The 15,494-nt window shown below is 47.6% G+C and overlaps 1 protein-coding gene across 3 annotated transcripts in view; it reads left to right on the forward strand.

Moving 5' to 3' along the window:
- Nucleotides 1-589: 589 nt before the first annotated feature.
- GRM5 (glutamate metabotropic receptor 5) overlaps nucleotides 590-15,494 on the forward strand; it is a 205,589-nt gene continuing 190,684 nt past the window's right edge. For 2 of the 3 annotated variants that reach the window (XM_038762028.1, XM_038762030.1), the window contains exons 1-2: nucleotides 590-660; nucleotides 12,308-13,190. In XM_038762028.1, coding sequence (XP_038617956.1) covers nucleotides 12,512-13,190 — 679 coding nt within the window. In that variant the 5' untranslated portion in view covers nucleotides 590-660; nucleotides 12,308-12,511. Of the gene's footprint in view, nucleotides 661-998; nucleotides 1,049-12,307; nucleotides 13,191-15,494 lie in introns of those variants that run through there. The other variant, XM_038762029.1, reaches the window with a different exon arrangement.

Here is a 15,494-nt window from a genome sequence, read left to right on the forward strand (position 1 = left end):
GTAAGCGCTCAATAAATACGATTGATTGATGGATTGATTGATCTGTGGGACTTTGGGCAAGTCACTTCTTAGTGCGGTGCTCTGCACCCAGTAAGCGCTCGATAGATACGACTGATTGATGCTCTGGGCCTCAGTTCCCTCCTCTGTCCAATGGGGACGAAGGCTGTGAGCCCCACTGGGGGGGGCAGCCTTATGGACCTTGCATCTCCCCATCGTTTAGAACAGTCCATTGCGCTTAAAAAAACCCATTATTATTATTATTATTATTATTATTAATGATAATAATAATAATAAAGTCCCCGCCCCCTCACAGGCCCGCCCCCTCTCGCGCGCGCCCGGCGCTTCCCGCCTTCGCCCGGGGGGCGGCGCGCGCCGCTCAGGCCCCGCCCCCTCCTGGGCACGCGACGAGGTGGGGCGCGCGCGCGCGCGCCCGAGCGGGGCACGTGCTCCGGGGAGCCGGGGGCGCCTCCCCCACTCCCCCATGCCGCCCCCCCATTGGCCAGCGCCGCCGCCGGCGCGCGCGCCCCCTGGCGGCGGCCGCCGCCCCTGCAGGAGCCCGAGCCCCAGTCCGCAGCTGGACGGCCCAAGGAGCCGGTCCTGCCGCAGAGCATCCCCGGTTTGGGGGGGCTCTCCAAGCTACAACCCCGGGGCTCCCACCCGGTAAGACCCCCCCTTTATCCCCCCCGGACCCCCCCAAATCTGCTGGAGGCTCCGGACCGTTCGGAGCGTGGAGGGAGCTGGGGGGAGCGTCGTGGATGCCCCCCTCTAACAAGGATGGCATTTGCTAAGCGCCGACTAGGTGCCCAGCGCTGTTCTGAGCTTAGAGGGGAGCGGGCCGTTGATGGCTAGTAAGTTTGGGCAAAAGTAGCCCTGGACCGTTTGGGGTTTTTCGTTCGGAACGCACATGGGGCGTTTCAAACGGCCTCCGTTTCCATGGGAACGTCCTCCCGAGGGGGATGCTCGGGCTCCAGGCTGGGCGTGCAGACCCGTGCAGCGGAGAGTGAGCCCGCCGTCTACCCCCGACTTTGGCCGGGACTTTGGCCAGGAGGTGATGGGTTCGAATCCCCCCCGCCCCCGCCCTTGTCCCCGGGGGGCACCGGCGAGGGAGGGAGCTTAGAAGGAGCGGGATCCTCTCCCTGCCCCAAACTTGGGCGGATAGAGGAGCAGGGACATTGCCACTGCGCGCCGCGTTCTCCCATTGCGCGAGTGTGTGCCGGGGGGAACGGTGACGGGGCTGGGGGGCTTGGAGGGAGAAGCCACGGAGGAATGGGCTTTGCAGCATGATCCGGTGCTCACTCGGCTTTTCTGAGTGCTTGGCACATAGTAAGCGCTTAACAAATACCATTATTTATTATTATTATTACTACATGCGGGGGACTGTACTGAGCGTTTGTTAGAGTACAGCAGAATCGGTGGAACTGATCCCTACCCCGGAGGAGCTGAGATTTTAGCAGGCCTGGGGGGCGTCCAAACTGCTGGAGTCACAGGTAGGGGTGGCAAAGAAAGGCCAATTCCTGGAGGGGCTGCAGAGAAGGGACCCGAAGTGCAGGAGATTACCTTGTATCTACCCCGGCGCTTAGAACAGTGCTTGGCATATGATGAGTGCTTAACAATTACAATTTTATTATTATCATTATTGTTAGACGAGGCGGCTTTGAGTAGCTGGAGGATCCGAATCCTAAGCCGGTGGCCTAAAAGCCGGTCCCTTTCAGACTGTGAGCCCACTGTTGGGTAGGGACTGTTTCTATATGTTGCCAGTTTCTACTTCCCAAGCGCTTAGTACAGTGCTCTGCACATAGTAAGCGCTCAATAAATACGATTGATGATGATAAGGGGAAAGTCGACTGGGCTGGGGCTCTGCAGGGTATAAGAGGGCAGAGAGGTCGCCCTGGTGCCTGAATCTGCGTGTGCCTCTGTGTGTGTCCCTTGCCTGTGTGTCCCTGGGCTTGAGAGTGCATTTCTATGCCTATGAGTGCATCTCTGTGTCTGTGTGTTTGCGTGTCTGAATGTGCCTATTTTTGTGTGCCTGCAAATGCCTGTGCCTTTGTCTGTGCCTGTGTATACCCCCGTGTCTGTGTGTGCCTGGGTCTGCCTCTGTGGGGATGTGCCTATCCCTTTGTCTCTGCCTGTTTGTTCCCTTGGGTCTGTTTGTGTCCCTGTGCCTGTATATGTGTATCTGTGTGTACCTGTGCCCTTGTCCATGCCTGGTGTTCTCCTGTGCTTCTGTGTGTATGTGTGTGTGTGTGTGTGTGTGTGTGTGTATGTGTGTGTGTACCTTAGGAGACCAGGACCGGCGGGGAGGAAGAGGATGGGGGACACAGCTTTGGATCTGGGCCAACTGGCAGAAGGAAGACGGGGGGAGATGCCCTCACTGGGCAGGACCAAGTGGGGCTGTGTGGTTAAGGGTGTGAGGGAGGGGTAGACGGCCAGTTTCTCCAGCTGCCTTGGAATATAGCCAGGGACGGTCCACTTGAAGGATGGGTCAGGGGAGGCCGTGACGGCTGGGACCCTGACCATTTGGGAGGGTCGGGAAACGACAGGCCCCTGGTCCTCCCCTGTCCTGAGAAGTGTCTTCGGAGGGCTGCTTCCACAGGACCGTGGGCAACCGCTGTGTAGCACCAGAAATTTGCTCTCTCTCCTTCTTCATCTCTCTCCTCTTCTTTCCCCCCTCTTCCCATCTCTTGATCTCTCCACATCTCCATCTCGCTCTCCCTCCAGCGCCTAGAGCAGAGCTTCGCACATAGTAAGCGCTCAACAAATGCCATCATCATCATTATTATTATTATCTCCATCTCTTTCCATATCTCCGTCTCTCTCTCTCTCCATTTTTCTCTCCACCTCTGGGTCTCCCCATCTCTGGTTCTGTCTCTCCCCTATCTCGGGTTCTCCCATGTCTCTCTCTCCTATCTCTCTGTCTCATCTCTGTCTCCCCCTCTCTCTCCTCTCCCTCAATAGACCATATTCCTAATCTATCTCTTCCATCTCTCTCTGGCTTTCTGTCCCTCGTGTCTCTTCCCCACCGCCCCCGTCTCTGAGATGCGGTGGGCTTCCGAGCCGGACGAACTAAACTTTGCGGGTGGTGGGTGGGTGGGTGGGAGGCCTGTTGGCTCCTTTGCTCCTGGGGGCCATGCGGACAGGAGTGAACTTGGCCTGGCCTGTTTCCTCTGCTTCCCGGGGACTAGCAGGACCGGCCCAGCAGAGAAGGCTAGGGCCGGTCAGCAGAGAAGGAATCAATCAATCAATCAATCGCATTTATTGAGCGCTTACTGTGTGCAGAGCACTGTACTAAGCGCTTGGGAAGTCCAAGTTGGCAACATACAGAGACAGTCCCTACCCAACAGTGGGCTCACAGTCTAAAAGGGGGAGACAGAGACAAAACCAAACATACTAACAAAATTAAATAGAACAGATATGTACAAGTAAAATAAATAAATAAATAAATAAATGGAGTAATAACTATGTACAAACATATATACAGACTGTGAGCCCACTGTTGGGTAGGGACTGTCTCTATATGTTGCCAATTTGTACTTCCCAAGCGCTTAGTACAGTGCTCTGCACATAGTAAGCGCTCAATAAATACGATTGATGATGATATATACAGGTGTTGTGGGGAAGGGAAGGAGGTAAGATGGGGGGATGGAGAGGGGGACGAGGGGGAGAGGAAGGAAGGGGCTCAGTCTGGGAAGGCTGGGACTGGTCAGCAGAGAGGGAAGGCTAAGTCTGGTCGGCAGAGAGGGAAGGCTAAGTCTGGTCAGCAGAGAAGGAAGGTTAAGTCTGGTCAGCAGAGAGGGAAGGCTAGGTTTGGTCAGTAGAGAAGGAAGCCTAAGGGCCGGTCAGCAGGGAAGAAAGGCTAGGTCCGCTCAGCGGTTCTTCCCCGGAGCTGGAAGAGTGGAGAGAAGCAGCGTGGCTCAGTGGGTAGAGCCCGGGCTTGGGAGTCAGAGGACGTGGGTTCTAATTCCACTCCACCCCTTGTCTCCTGTGTGACCTTGGGCAAGGCGCTGAACTTCCCTGTGCCACCCTTACCTCATCTGTAAGATGGGGATGAAGACTGTGAGCCCCACGGGGGACAACCTGATTACCTCGTATCCACCCCAGGGCTTAGAACAGTGCTTGGCACATAGTAAGTGCTAAACAAATGCTGTGATTATTATTATAATGGAGGGATGGAGGGAGGGCGTCAGGGCAGGCCTCCCATCAGTAAGACAGGCTCCGCCGCCACCTCGGCCTGCCTGGGGCCTCGCCGGGCCAGCGGAAAGGTAGCCCCGTACGGCTTTCTTCCCCGGAGGGCTGCCTGGAGGCGGCTGTCCCGGTGCCCTGTCCTGCGGAGAGTCCCGCAGAAAAGCAGCATGCCTGGGAGTCATAAAGTCATGGGTTCTAATCCAGACTCCTCGACTTGTCAGCTGTATGACCTTGAGCTAGTCACTTCACTTCTCTGGGCCTCAGTTTCCTCATCTGTAAAATGGGGGTTGAGACTGTGAGCCTCTTATGGGGCAAGGACCGTGTAATAATAATAATGATGGCATTTATTAAGCGCTTACTATGGGCAAAGCACTGTTCTAAGCGCTGGTGAGGCTCCAAGGAGATCAGGTTGTCCCACGGGGGGAGGCTCAGAGTCTTAATCCCCATTTTACAGATGAGGGAACTGAGGCACAGAGAAGTTAAGTGACTTGCCCGAAGTCACGCAGCTGACAATTGGCAGAGCTGGGATTCGAACCCATGACCTTTGACTCCAAAGCCCCTGCTCTTTCCACTGAGCCACGGTGCTTCTGTACAATCTGGTTTGCTTATATCCTCCCCAGCACTTAGTACAGTGCCTGACACACAGTAAGAGCTTAACCAATATTATTATTATTATTATTATTATTATTATTATTATTATTATTTTATCTCCACCGCGGTCCCGCCTGGAGTAGCTACAAGGCTGCGCAGCACCGCGGACAGCTCCAACTCTCCCTGCATTCCTGGCTCTCGCTCCGGGAAATGGGAAATTTGAAAACGGGAGGGGGAATCGGAAACGGTAAACACTCCCAAATGCCGAGATCATCATTCCTCATCGCTTCCCCCTCGGGGTACCAGTTATTCTTACGGGTCGCCAGGGAGGAGGGCAGTCACTTCATCTATTGCTGCCTGATCTGAATCATCTGCATTATATTGAACTGAGGATGCCCCAATTATTATTATCATTATTAAGTGTCGTCGAGTCGTTTCCAATGAGACCGTGAAAGAGTAGTTATGATCACAGCAAAAAGGCTACTTTCTCGTTGTGGGCAGGAATTGTCTTTCTTCATTGCTGTATTATACTTCCCCAAGCGCTTAGTACAGTGCTCTGCACACAGTAAGCGCTCAATAAATACGACTGAATGACTGAATGCATGTTTCATCTCAGGCGAAAGGGTTTTGGGGAGAGCAGAGACCTTCAGAAGTACCTTCTGCCTTTTGAAAATAATTCTCTCTTTGGGGGGCAGTGGGAACTGTTGTTGGTCTGAGGAGGTCACACCATCATTTGTCATGGAATCAAATAGGTGGAAATAAGAAAATCACCACTAGATTCATTCATTAAAGCCTTCTGTGACAGAAATCCACTTTTTGGGCGACAAGTGTTTGAAGGTTTCATGTCTTTATAATGAGCAAATAGTTTTAAGATCCTTAATCTTAAAACTTAAATTTTAAATCTTAAACACTTTCAGAAGTTTTCTTCATCTGTAGATTTCCCTAGAGAATACTTATGTTCTTGATTTCTTTACGTAAGCATATACTTGTTGCTATAACTGAAACAATGAATTATGAATAACCTTCTTTTTTTTTAAACATCCAAGTGGTTTGGTCCATTTAATTTGAATAGCCTAATGGATGGAATAGCTAACAGCTAATTTCACTCAATGGTTGGCTAGGGGATAGGGTAGGCTGAGGAATCTAAGATTACAAAACATGATCACTGCACAGAGAACAATGTTACCGTCTTTCCTAAAGAAGCAGAATCCAGAACACCAGCATCGAGACTCATGCAAGGCTGGGTGCTTCAGCGCAGGACGAATAGGGCAGAAGATCAAATAGTCTCATATATTTGCTGCGCTTGTGAGACCTGGAGCAAGGAGAGGTTGAATCCTAAATTTCCTAGAATTCAAAATCTGGACTCTTCAGCTTTAGAGAAATGTCCTTAAGTTTTGCAGCAAAGAGGTATGTACAGATGTTTGAAGGGAGAGGGCACCTGGAAGGAAAATCAGGAGATGAACAGAATTTGTGAGTGTTGGGGAGTGGATGCTGGGGCGGGGGAGAAAGTAGAGGAAAGAGGAGAAAGGATAAGAAAGGAGACAGGAGGGAGAGAGAAACTCTTCTCCTTATGTAAGATGAGTAAACTCGTGGCCTGAATTACCTTTAGGAGGCTGAGATGGGCCAGACCAAAGCAGGGGCTAGTAGCCCCTACTGACCAGTTATTATGACACTAGGGAAGCTCCTACTTCTAGACCCCTTGAGGGTCCCTCCCCAGTCCCCAGAATTCCCTCATTTTATTCCCTTCCCTAACGCTGTCCCCCATTCTCAGCGTTGACAACTTCTACAGGGCTTGGTAATTCTGTTGCTTTTATTCTGAGATGGTGGAAGACACCACTGGCTGATGGAGAGAATCAGAGAGTAGAGTACTTTGGGCTCTCTTGGTGGACAAGTTGGGAAGGTGGGCGATTTCCTGGTGAATTTTCCTCAAACCCTCCAGTTTTGCCATTCCTTCTTCCGTCTTAACATTTTTATGCACTTACTCTTGATTCATTTGTTACCGATTTAATTCATCCTCCTGGATTGATCTATTTCTAACGTGGGGTTGCTTTGCCTTGTATACATTCATCAGTTATCATTCTTGTCTTTCCCATCAGTCTGGGCGTACCCTGAGGGCAGTAATCCAGTCTTGTACTTCTGAATGTACCCCAAATGCTCCGAACTCAAAGGCGCTCGAGAAAATATTGTTGATGACGATAATCTGGCAGAATAGTAAATCACTGTTCATTTACTGTAGTTGCTACTCACTGTCAAAGGTATAGGACTGACAAACCATCCACTAATGATAAAATCACTTTCCCCCATTGAAGTTTGCTCCCAGAGTTAAAAAGAAAGCATCTCCAGCCTCTGCTTCCGTGCCACTGATTATAAACCTTAAAACCTAAATGGTTATGGGGAAACTCAGAACAGCTCGTGACTATAATGACACTAGTGGGCGCTCTTAGGGTAATATACGGTATTTGGATTCATCCTATTTTACAGAAAAGTAATTAAAACGGATTTTGAAATTCAATTTGCCATATTATTCAGCGGTGCAACAGAGAGCTTAAAGATCCAGAAGAAGAGTAAATCATTACAGCTTAGGGTGTGTTCGGTTGAAGCCATTTCGGAGTTTCTCGGTGATTCTGAGACACTAGTCTTGATGGCTCCGCAAAATCATCTTAGTTCGTTTTATCTTCCTGTTGCAATTGCTGTTCATTTTGCAACTTACAGTTCATGTACATAACAAAAACGACTGGATAGGACAGCTGAAGCTTGAGAAACATTTCCTTATGGCCTTTTTGGGGAAATCCAAAACGAGTGACATGAAACGATTTAAATGTGAACCCCCAAGTCCAAGATTTGAAAGATGTCTCGACCTTTTCGCTAAAGCGGCCTGGGTCAAGCTTGATAAGGTACAGTCAGACCGAAAACAATAATCCTGAGCTCTTAAGATTTATTACACACCCTTCTTGTAATGCTATTATTACTGATACTGGTCAACCGGTTCTCAAATTGATACTGTTTTGGGTGCTTCAGGAGTTTTAAAGGAAACTCTCCCCATCTAGGCTTTAAGCTCATTGCGGACAGGGAACATGTCTACCAATTTTGCTATCTTGTAGTCTCCCAAGCGCTTACTGCATAGCCCAGCACACGATACGTGCTTAATAAATTTGAATGATTGAAGGATGTTAGGATTCTAGAAGGAAAAATTAGAGGTTCCTAATGAAAGTTTAAGGACTTTAGATTGCCCGTTGTTGCATTGCTCGATTGTACATTGTCAGAGAGCAAGGACAACAACCATCATATGCTTCTTGCTAGCTTCGTATTGCCACAATCAGAAAGCCCAGATTCTGGGCTGGATGTATCATTGATCTGATTCATTGTTTATGCTTTTATATTCCTAATAGAATACAGTGTCTTCCTTTGATATGACAGTCCGAAGAGAAAATGAGGCAATGATCTGTGAGTCATGCCCTGAGCTATTTTTTGTTCAATTATCTGAATATTTTAGGGAGTGTCTGGAATCTGAATTATCCGGTTTTCCGGCTCAGCCCCACTCTTCATTTTGTTTATGTAGACTTGGATGAAAGGTATTTCCAATATTTGTTAAACCCCTGGAGATTCTAATGAGCAAAGGTATCTTTAGATTGCAGATTCCTCAAGGGTGGGAGCTATGACGTTTTTCCTTCTCCCTGTATGTTCTCAAGTGCTTTACAGAAAGTAGTCAATGCATACTGATGATGTGGCCTCAGATCCACTGGGGAAGAAATGCAACCCAGTGAAAAGAGCCTGGGTCTGGGATTCAGAGGACCAGGGTTTGAATTCCACCTCCGCCACTTAGCCGCTGTGTGAACTGGGGTAAGTCATTTAACTTCTCTGTGCCTCAGTTTCCTCATCTGCAAAATGGGGATTCAATACCTATTCTCTATTGGAATGTGCTCTCCATGTGGGACCTAATTATCTTGTATCTACCCCAGCACTTAGAACAGTACTTGGCACAGATTAAGCGCTTAACAAATACTACAATTATTTATTATTATTACTACTATCATATCAATTACAAGATCTAGGTGCCTCTCTGAAGGTGATACTGATGGGGCATTCTAAGTATTGAGGGAACGTCTGAATGTGACGGTATATAACTTATGGTGAGGAATGGAGAGTGTTCAAAAAACACTTTTCTTCATTGGCTTCATTTGGTAAATACAATTTTATCCACCCAGGTATTGCGATCATGGATCCTCTAGTCATTTTTCAAACCTATAAGTAACACATGAATGATTCTAAAACTGTCTTCAGAGGCTGCTGATCCACAGTGGGATTGGAGTTGAAGGCTAGAAAATGGGTAGGAGCAATGCTTTGTAATTCAATTTAGACTAGTTAAGTTGAGCCGCATCGTTTTTATTGCTCTACTGCAGAGGGCTGATTCAAGTCTTCGCAGGCTACTAAAGCACTCATTAAACTGACTTACAGTCAGCTTCTGAGTGTTATTGCATGTCTTGCACTCTAACATTCAGCCAGAAATAATGGAAGCGAGGTGATTTTCCCTTTGGTGCTGAGGTATGAGTCCCACCCTTTCCCCTGGATTCTGCTGTCTTCTCTTGAGACCAATTAATTAGACCATCAGCAGCATTTACTGAGCACTGTGTAGGATGCTGTACTAAGCACTTGGTAAGGACAATAGAATCAGTAGGCATCATCACTGCCCTTGAAAAAGTTCACAGTTTTTTTAGGGGAGGCAGAGACTCAAGTATATGACAGTTAGGAGGAAGAGAGAAATGGAGATAGATACATGGGTCAGTTCTTTGTGGATTGCTGAAATTGGGGGATCAAGAGCAAGGAGGACAGGGAAAACATTTCAAGGACACAGGACAACCAAACCTCAGACAACGTTCTGTTGGGAATCAGTTTTCCAGAGTAAAACCAGTGAGGCTTAATGATATCCTGATAGGAGTAGATCTTTTGGAGCAGAAGCCCCATAAGGAAAAAGAGACAAGGAGGCAAAAATGAGAGAACAGCCCCAGGTGCTGGAAACATCAAGCTTAGTAACTACACACCAAAGGGCAGCTTTGTATGTGTGCACAAGGGTGCCAGCTTTGTGGGTCCCAGGTTGGTCTTTTCAGTCACATGCACCCTCTTGTTGAAGTTCACCATCCATCAAATCTCTTTGAAAGGGAAGGACAACCACCCAAACACTACAGCGACACACATGCTATCTAAAATAATAGGGAATATAAACTATGGACATAAGTGCTGTGGGAAAACTCAGAGTGGTTAAGGTGGTCAACAGGTTGAAGTGGCAGTCTGGGATATAATAGTAATAATGGTATTTTTTGAGTGCTTATTAAGTCCCAGTCTCTGTGCTATGAGAAGCCGCATGGCTCAGTGGAAAGAGCACGGGCTTTGGAGTCAGAGGTCATGGGTTCAAATCCCAACAGTGCCAATTGTCAGCTGTGTGACTTTGGGCAAGTCACTTAACTTCTCTGTGCCTCAGTTACCTCATCTGTAAAATGAGGATTAAGAGTGTGAGCCCCCTGTGGGACAACTTGATCACCTTGTAACCTCCCCAGCACTTAGAACACTGTTTTGCACATAGTAAGTGCTTAATAAATGCCATTATTATTATTATTATTACTGAGCACTGGGGTAGTTACAAGCAAATCAGGTTGGACATAGTCCATGTCCCACATAGGGCTCACAGTCTTAATCCCCATTTTACAGATTAGGTAATTGAGGCCCAGAGAAGTAAAGTGACTTGCCTAAGGTCAAGTAGCAGACAAGTGACAGACTCAGAATTAGAACCCAGGTCCTTCTGACTCCTAGGCCTGGGCTTTACCCACTAGACAATGTTGCTTCTCTAAGTGGGGAATTAAGAGCATACTTTGGTTTTTTATCTAAGTTCCCCTAGAATATAAATGCTTTGCATTAATGTGTAAGTTCCTTTTGGGCAGAGATTGTGTTACTTCTTTGTTTTATATTTCCCAAGTGTTTTGTGTATAGTTGTCCTTCTCATATCTGAAGACCACACGGATGGTGAAGTTCACCAATGAGTGCGTTTGTGGCTGAAAAGACCTATATGGGACCTGAGGTCAAAGACATATTGTGCTCCTAAGTGCTTAGTGCAGTGCATAGCACCCAGTGGGTGTTCAATAAATATTACTACCACTGGGTAATGCACATTTGTGTGTGTGGTTTTCATTCAGGATATAGAACTTGTCCAGAGCAAAATGTCTTCATGCATATTGAGTATTTGGGTGCTTTCCCTGAGTATTGCATCATTTGTTTATGTTACATGGGACCTAAAATATATCTTATTGAGCAAACATTTTAATGTGTTAAAAAGCAGGAACTAGAACTAATCTGCTCTGTAGATGTGATGAAATGTTTGGTTGTTTATGTTTGAATGGATTGAAATTAGTCACTGTAATGGTGGGGGGGAATTTAATTGGATTTCCAATCAGCTCATCAGTTATGAAAATCTCTGGGGGGTGTGGTTATTGGTTGAGTCAGGATGGGATCATTTGCACCTTTCCCCCCACAAGAAAAAGAAATCCTAAATCCAAATGTTGCTTAGAGGAACAACCATTTCACTCCAACCCAAACGGGATCGGCCAACAGCAGATATGGTCTTAGTATCTGAGGACTGGCTGGAAACCGCTGATTTCGGCCCAAAAAGGTTGGGATTTTTTTTTCCCCAGGTGAATATGTGCTGTGGGTCTCCTGATTTGGCTGAGGAGTCCATCTAATTGGCAGCTACTGCCCAGTGCTAGGGACTCTGTTGCTCTGTCATGTCGTGGCCAGCTTGGCTGGAATCTGGGTAGGGTTCTTAGACCCTCCGGGTGGTGGTCAGATGGGAAGTCAGGGCAGGGGTTGAAGAAGCACCAAAAGCTCTATGTTTATGAGGGCTTTGCACACAGAGTTTCTGCTGCTTAAGCAGACAACTGAATCAGCATCTCCGAGTGTCAGCTATCAAAACCGTCCGCGTTTGAAGCCCCTCCCTGAAGTTCATGTAAGACTTGGAGGATGGGGCATTGAGGATTTTACTATTGGAATATGTCTTGACTAGTGAAATTCCCTAGGGTATTGAGCAATTCTCCTCCAAAATCATTTGGGTCCTCCCCACACAACCAAAGAACACACAATTTGCCCGAGGATTGTCTCGGGAGGGATTGTAGACCATCAGGGGTGGGAGACAGAAAAGGTGGGAGACAGAAAACCGGGGTTCTAATCCACACTCTGCTTCTGGTGTGCCATGTGACCCTGGACAAGTCCCTTCATCTCTCAGTGCTTCGGTTTCATCCTCTGTAAAATGGGGGTAAGCTGCCTGCTCTTATCCGGGTGGGTTAAGGACTTTGTTCAATCTGGTCATCTAATCCCCACACTTGGCATATAAAAAATGCTTAATAAATACCCAAGTTATTGTGGACCTGAAGAAAATCATTTTCTTTGGAGAAATCTCCCTCCCTTGCACTCCAGCCCATTCCACTTTGAAATGTAGATCCAGTTGGAATCGCCATTTAGTTTTAAAGGCCTTTGTTGTTTTGTCTTCCAGGTAATGAAGAGTATGGTCTCATGTGCCTCTCAACATAGACATGACCCAGGAGATCATGAAGTTTCTTTAGAGAACAAGCAGAAATGGCGGGTTGATTTCCAGCTGGCTCTCTGGACCCTCCAGAACGTATCCAGCCTCTTCTTTTAGAAACTCCACCATTTTATTCCATCATGCTATCTCTCCTGGCTTAACCCATTCCCTAAAATGGTCCTTTTGTTGTTTCTGGCAATCTTGCTTTGGAAGGAAGATGCCTGTGGGAACGTTGGCTTTTTGGTTTCCGCCCAGTCCAATGAGAGAAGGGTGGTTGCGCACATGCCCGGTGACATCATCATCGGGGCTTTGTTTTCCGTCCACCACCAACCCACCGTTGACAAGGTCCATGAGAGGAAATGTGGAGAGGTGAGGGAACAGTATGGCATCCAGAGGGTGGAAGCCATGCTCCACACAATCGAGAGGATTAATTCGGACCCAACACTGTTGCCCAACATCACGCTAGGCTGTGAGATTAGGGACTCGTGCTGGCACTCGGCGGTAGCCCTGGAGCAGAGCATTGAGTTCATAAGGGACTCCTTGATCTCCTCAGAGGAGGAAGAGGGCCTGGTGCGCTGTACGGATGGGTCTTCGACACCGTTCCGCTCCAAGAAGCCCATCGTTGGCGTGATCGGCCCCGGCTCCAGCTCTGTGGCCATTCAGGTGCAGAATTTGCTTCAGCTCTTCAATATACCTCAGATCGCCTATTCGGCCACAAGCATGGACCTGAGCGACAAGACTCTGTTCAAGTACTTCATGAGGGTGGTGCCGTCCGACGCTCAGCAAGCCCGTGCCATGGTGGACATCGTGAAGAGATATAACTGGACCTACGTCTCTGCCGTCCACACCGAAGGTGAGCAGACCGGGCGGTGTTGCCTTCCAGGTTCTCGACAGTTCCCGGATCCCACGGCCAGGATGGCTGCCTGTTGAGCTGAGGTGGCTCTCGTTGACTTGCTAGCCACTGGGAGAGCGGTTTGTGATGTGTACGATATTTAGCTTGGCTTTAACTGGAAATCTCCTTGGGTCTGAGGAAAATCTCCTAGAGGGGAAAGATCCAAAGTAGCATATTGGATTTGAAGGTTTGCGTCGATAGAGGATGTAACTGTTAGGATGGAGGAAGGGGATACCACTATTACACTGTTCCTCCCAGCCTCAACTGTGGTATTTAAGTGCTTACTATGTGCAAGGCACTGTACTGAGCGCTGTGGTGGATACAAGCAAATCAGGTTGGACCAGTCCCAACCCCACAAGGGCTCACAGTCTTAATCCCCATTTTCCATATGAGGCAACTGAGGCATAGAGAAGTGAAGTGACTGGCCCAGGGTCACACAGCAGGCAAGTGGTGGAGTCTGGATTAGAACCCAGGTCCTTCTGACACCCCGGTCTATCCACTAGGCCACGCTGCTTCTCTAATCCTTTGGTACCCCTATTAGAGGTAGAATCCTGCCCTGCCATCTACTGTGGTTTTGAACTAGTAATGGCACTGCTTGTGGTTATTCAGTCTTAAGCTCATTAATGGAAGATTTGACATTTAAGTGCAGAAGCAGAATTTTCATTGTGAGGCCGGGGGTATCGAAAGAGCAGTGAAATGAATTCCAGTCACCCAACTCCCTTGGCTAGAAAGTATCATTCGCTGCAGGAATCTACGCTCAAAAGTCAGAAAATTCATTAATCCACCTTCACAGTTACCCAGCTGGCCTTCCGAAGGCCAGTGTGGGGTTAGGCGTGTCACATAGAAATGTCAGGTTCGTGAGCTAGGAGGAAACGAGGACGAAACAGAAGTAAAAATGAATTTTAAAGGATTTGAGATCAAGTTCTTTTACCAGCCTCGGACATCCTACACTGAGCTTTCCTGGAAATTCACTTTCCTCCATCTCTCCAGAGGCAGTTCCAGAGGGGCATTTCATTCATTCATTTGATTGTATTTATTGAGCGTTTACTGTGTGCAGACCATTGTACTAAGTGCTTGGGATAGTACAGTATAACAGTAAACATCCTCTACTCCCTTGTGCCTGCAGGGGAGGAAGGGCCATTTGGTTTAATCTTCTGCTCAGTGATACTCTTCCTCCAGGGATTCTATTGCTACAGTCACTGATGGACCAGATATTTTTAAGCCTGTCTCATAAGACTTAACCTTGAAGGCTAATGTTCTAAAGTAGGTGACAATGAGAGAATGCTTCTGAGAAGGGAGGGATCAGTGGATTGGTAAAACCTATGATGCCTGTTATTTATCCTGAGTTAATGGCAATCTTGAGCAGCTTGAATCATAGGGTGATGCCATCCCTGCTCATTGAACTTGACTTCTAAGTAAGTCAGGTAAAACAAATAGGGCATTCCATTGGAAGATGGTTGATAAATCTCCTGGGTGAAAGATATTCCATCTGCTTTTTTCCCCCTGCCTAGTTTAAGCAGTAGGTAGTCCTCGTGCTCTGTACTAGACTGTAGATTGGAAGCTAGACTGTAGTCTGTAAGCTCGTTCTGAGCAGGGAATGTGGCTGTTAATTCTGTTGGATTGTCCTCTCACAAGTGCTTCGTACAGAGCTCTGCACATAGTAAATGCTCAATAAATACCATTGATTGATTGATAGTAGGCTGTTTGGTGACCAACATGAATTGTTTGCTGTAAAGTATCAGTGGATTGACTGAGATCACTTCCCGTCCAGACAGAGGATTGCAAATACAGAGGAATAGGATGGATTGGGCTCTCCACACTATCCTGGTGATCAGTGAGGATTGATCCAGGGAACTACGGGAAAGGAATGGATTTTGAGCCTTTCTAAGTTGTGAGCCAAGTTGCCAAACTGGAAAAAACAGCATTTTTTCATCCTTCGAAGCACTCTTTTACCAACATTCATGTATACATTTAACCCATGAAAGTTGCTGCACTGTTCCTCGCTCCAAGGGAAGGCATTAATTACTGGCAAAAGGAAATGGATGAAAGAGAGATGAGCTTCAGTGTTGCCCCCACAGAAGACCTCTTTGTGAGCCTGGTGATAAGAACAGACTGTTCTAGGTTGTTACTATTCAGATCTTTATTTCAGACTCCAGAGCTCTGTCCCTCAGATGCTAATTATAGGAAGAAGCAGACTGTTTGTTAGTCATTTCTAAGAGCAGGAGAGTATATTGTCAACTTTATGAATAAGGGAGTGTACTTTGG

This window comes from Tachyglossus aculeatus, chromosome 20 (assembly GCF_015852505.1).
Source record: "Tachyglossus aculeatus isolate mTacAcu1 chromosome 20, mTacAcu1.pri, whole genome shotgun sequence".
NCBI lineage: Eukaryota > Metazoa > Chordata > Mammalia > Monotremata > Tachyglossidae > Tachyglossus > Tachyglossus aculeatus.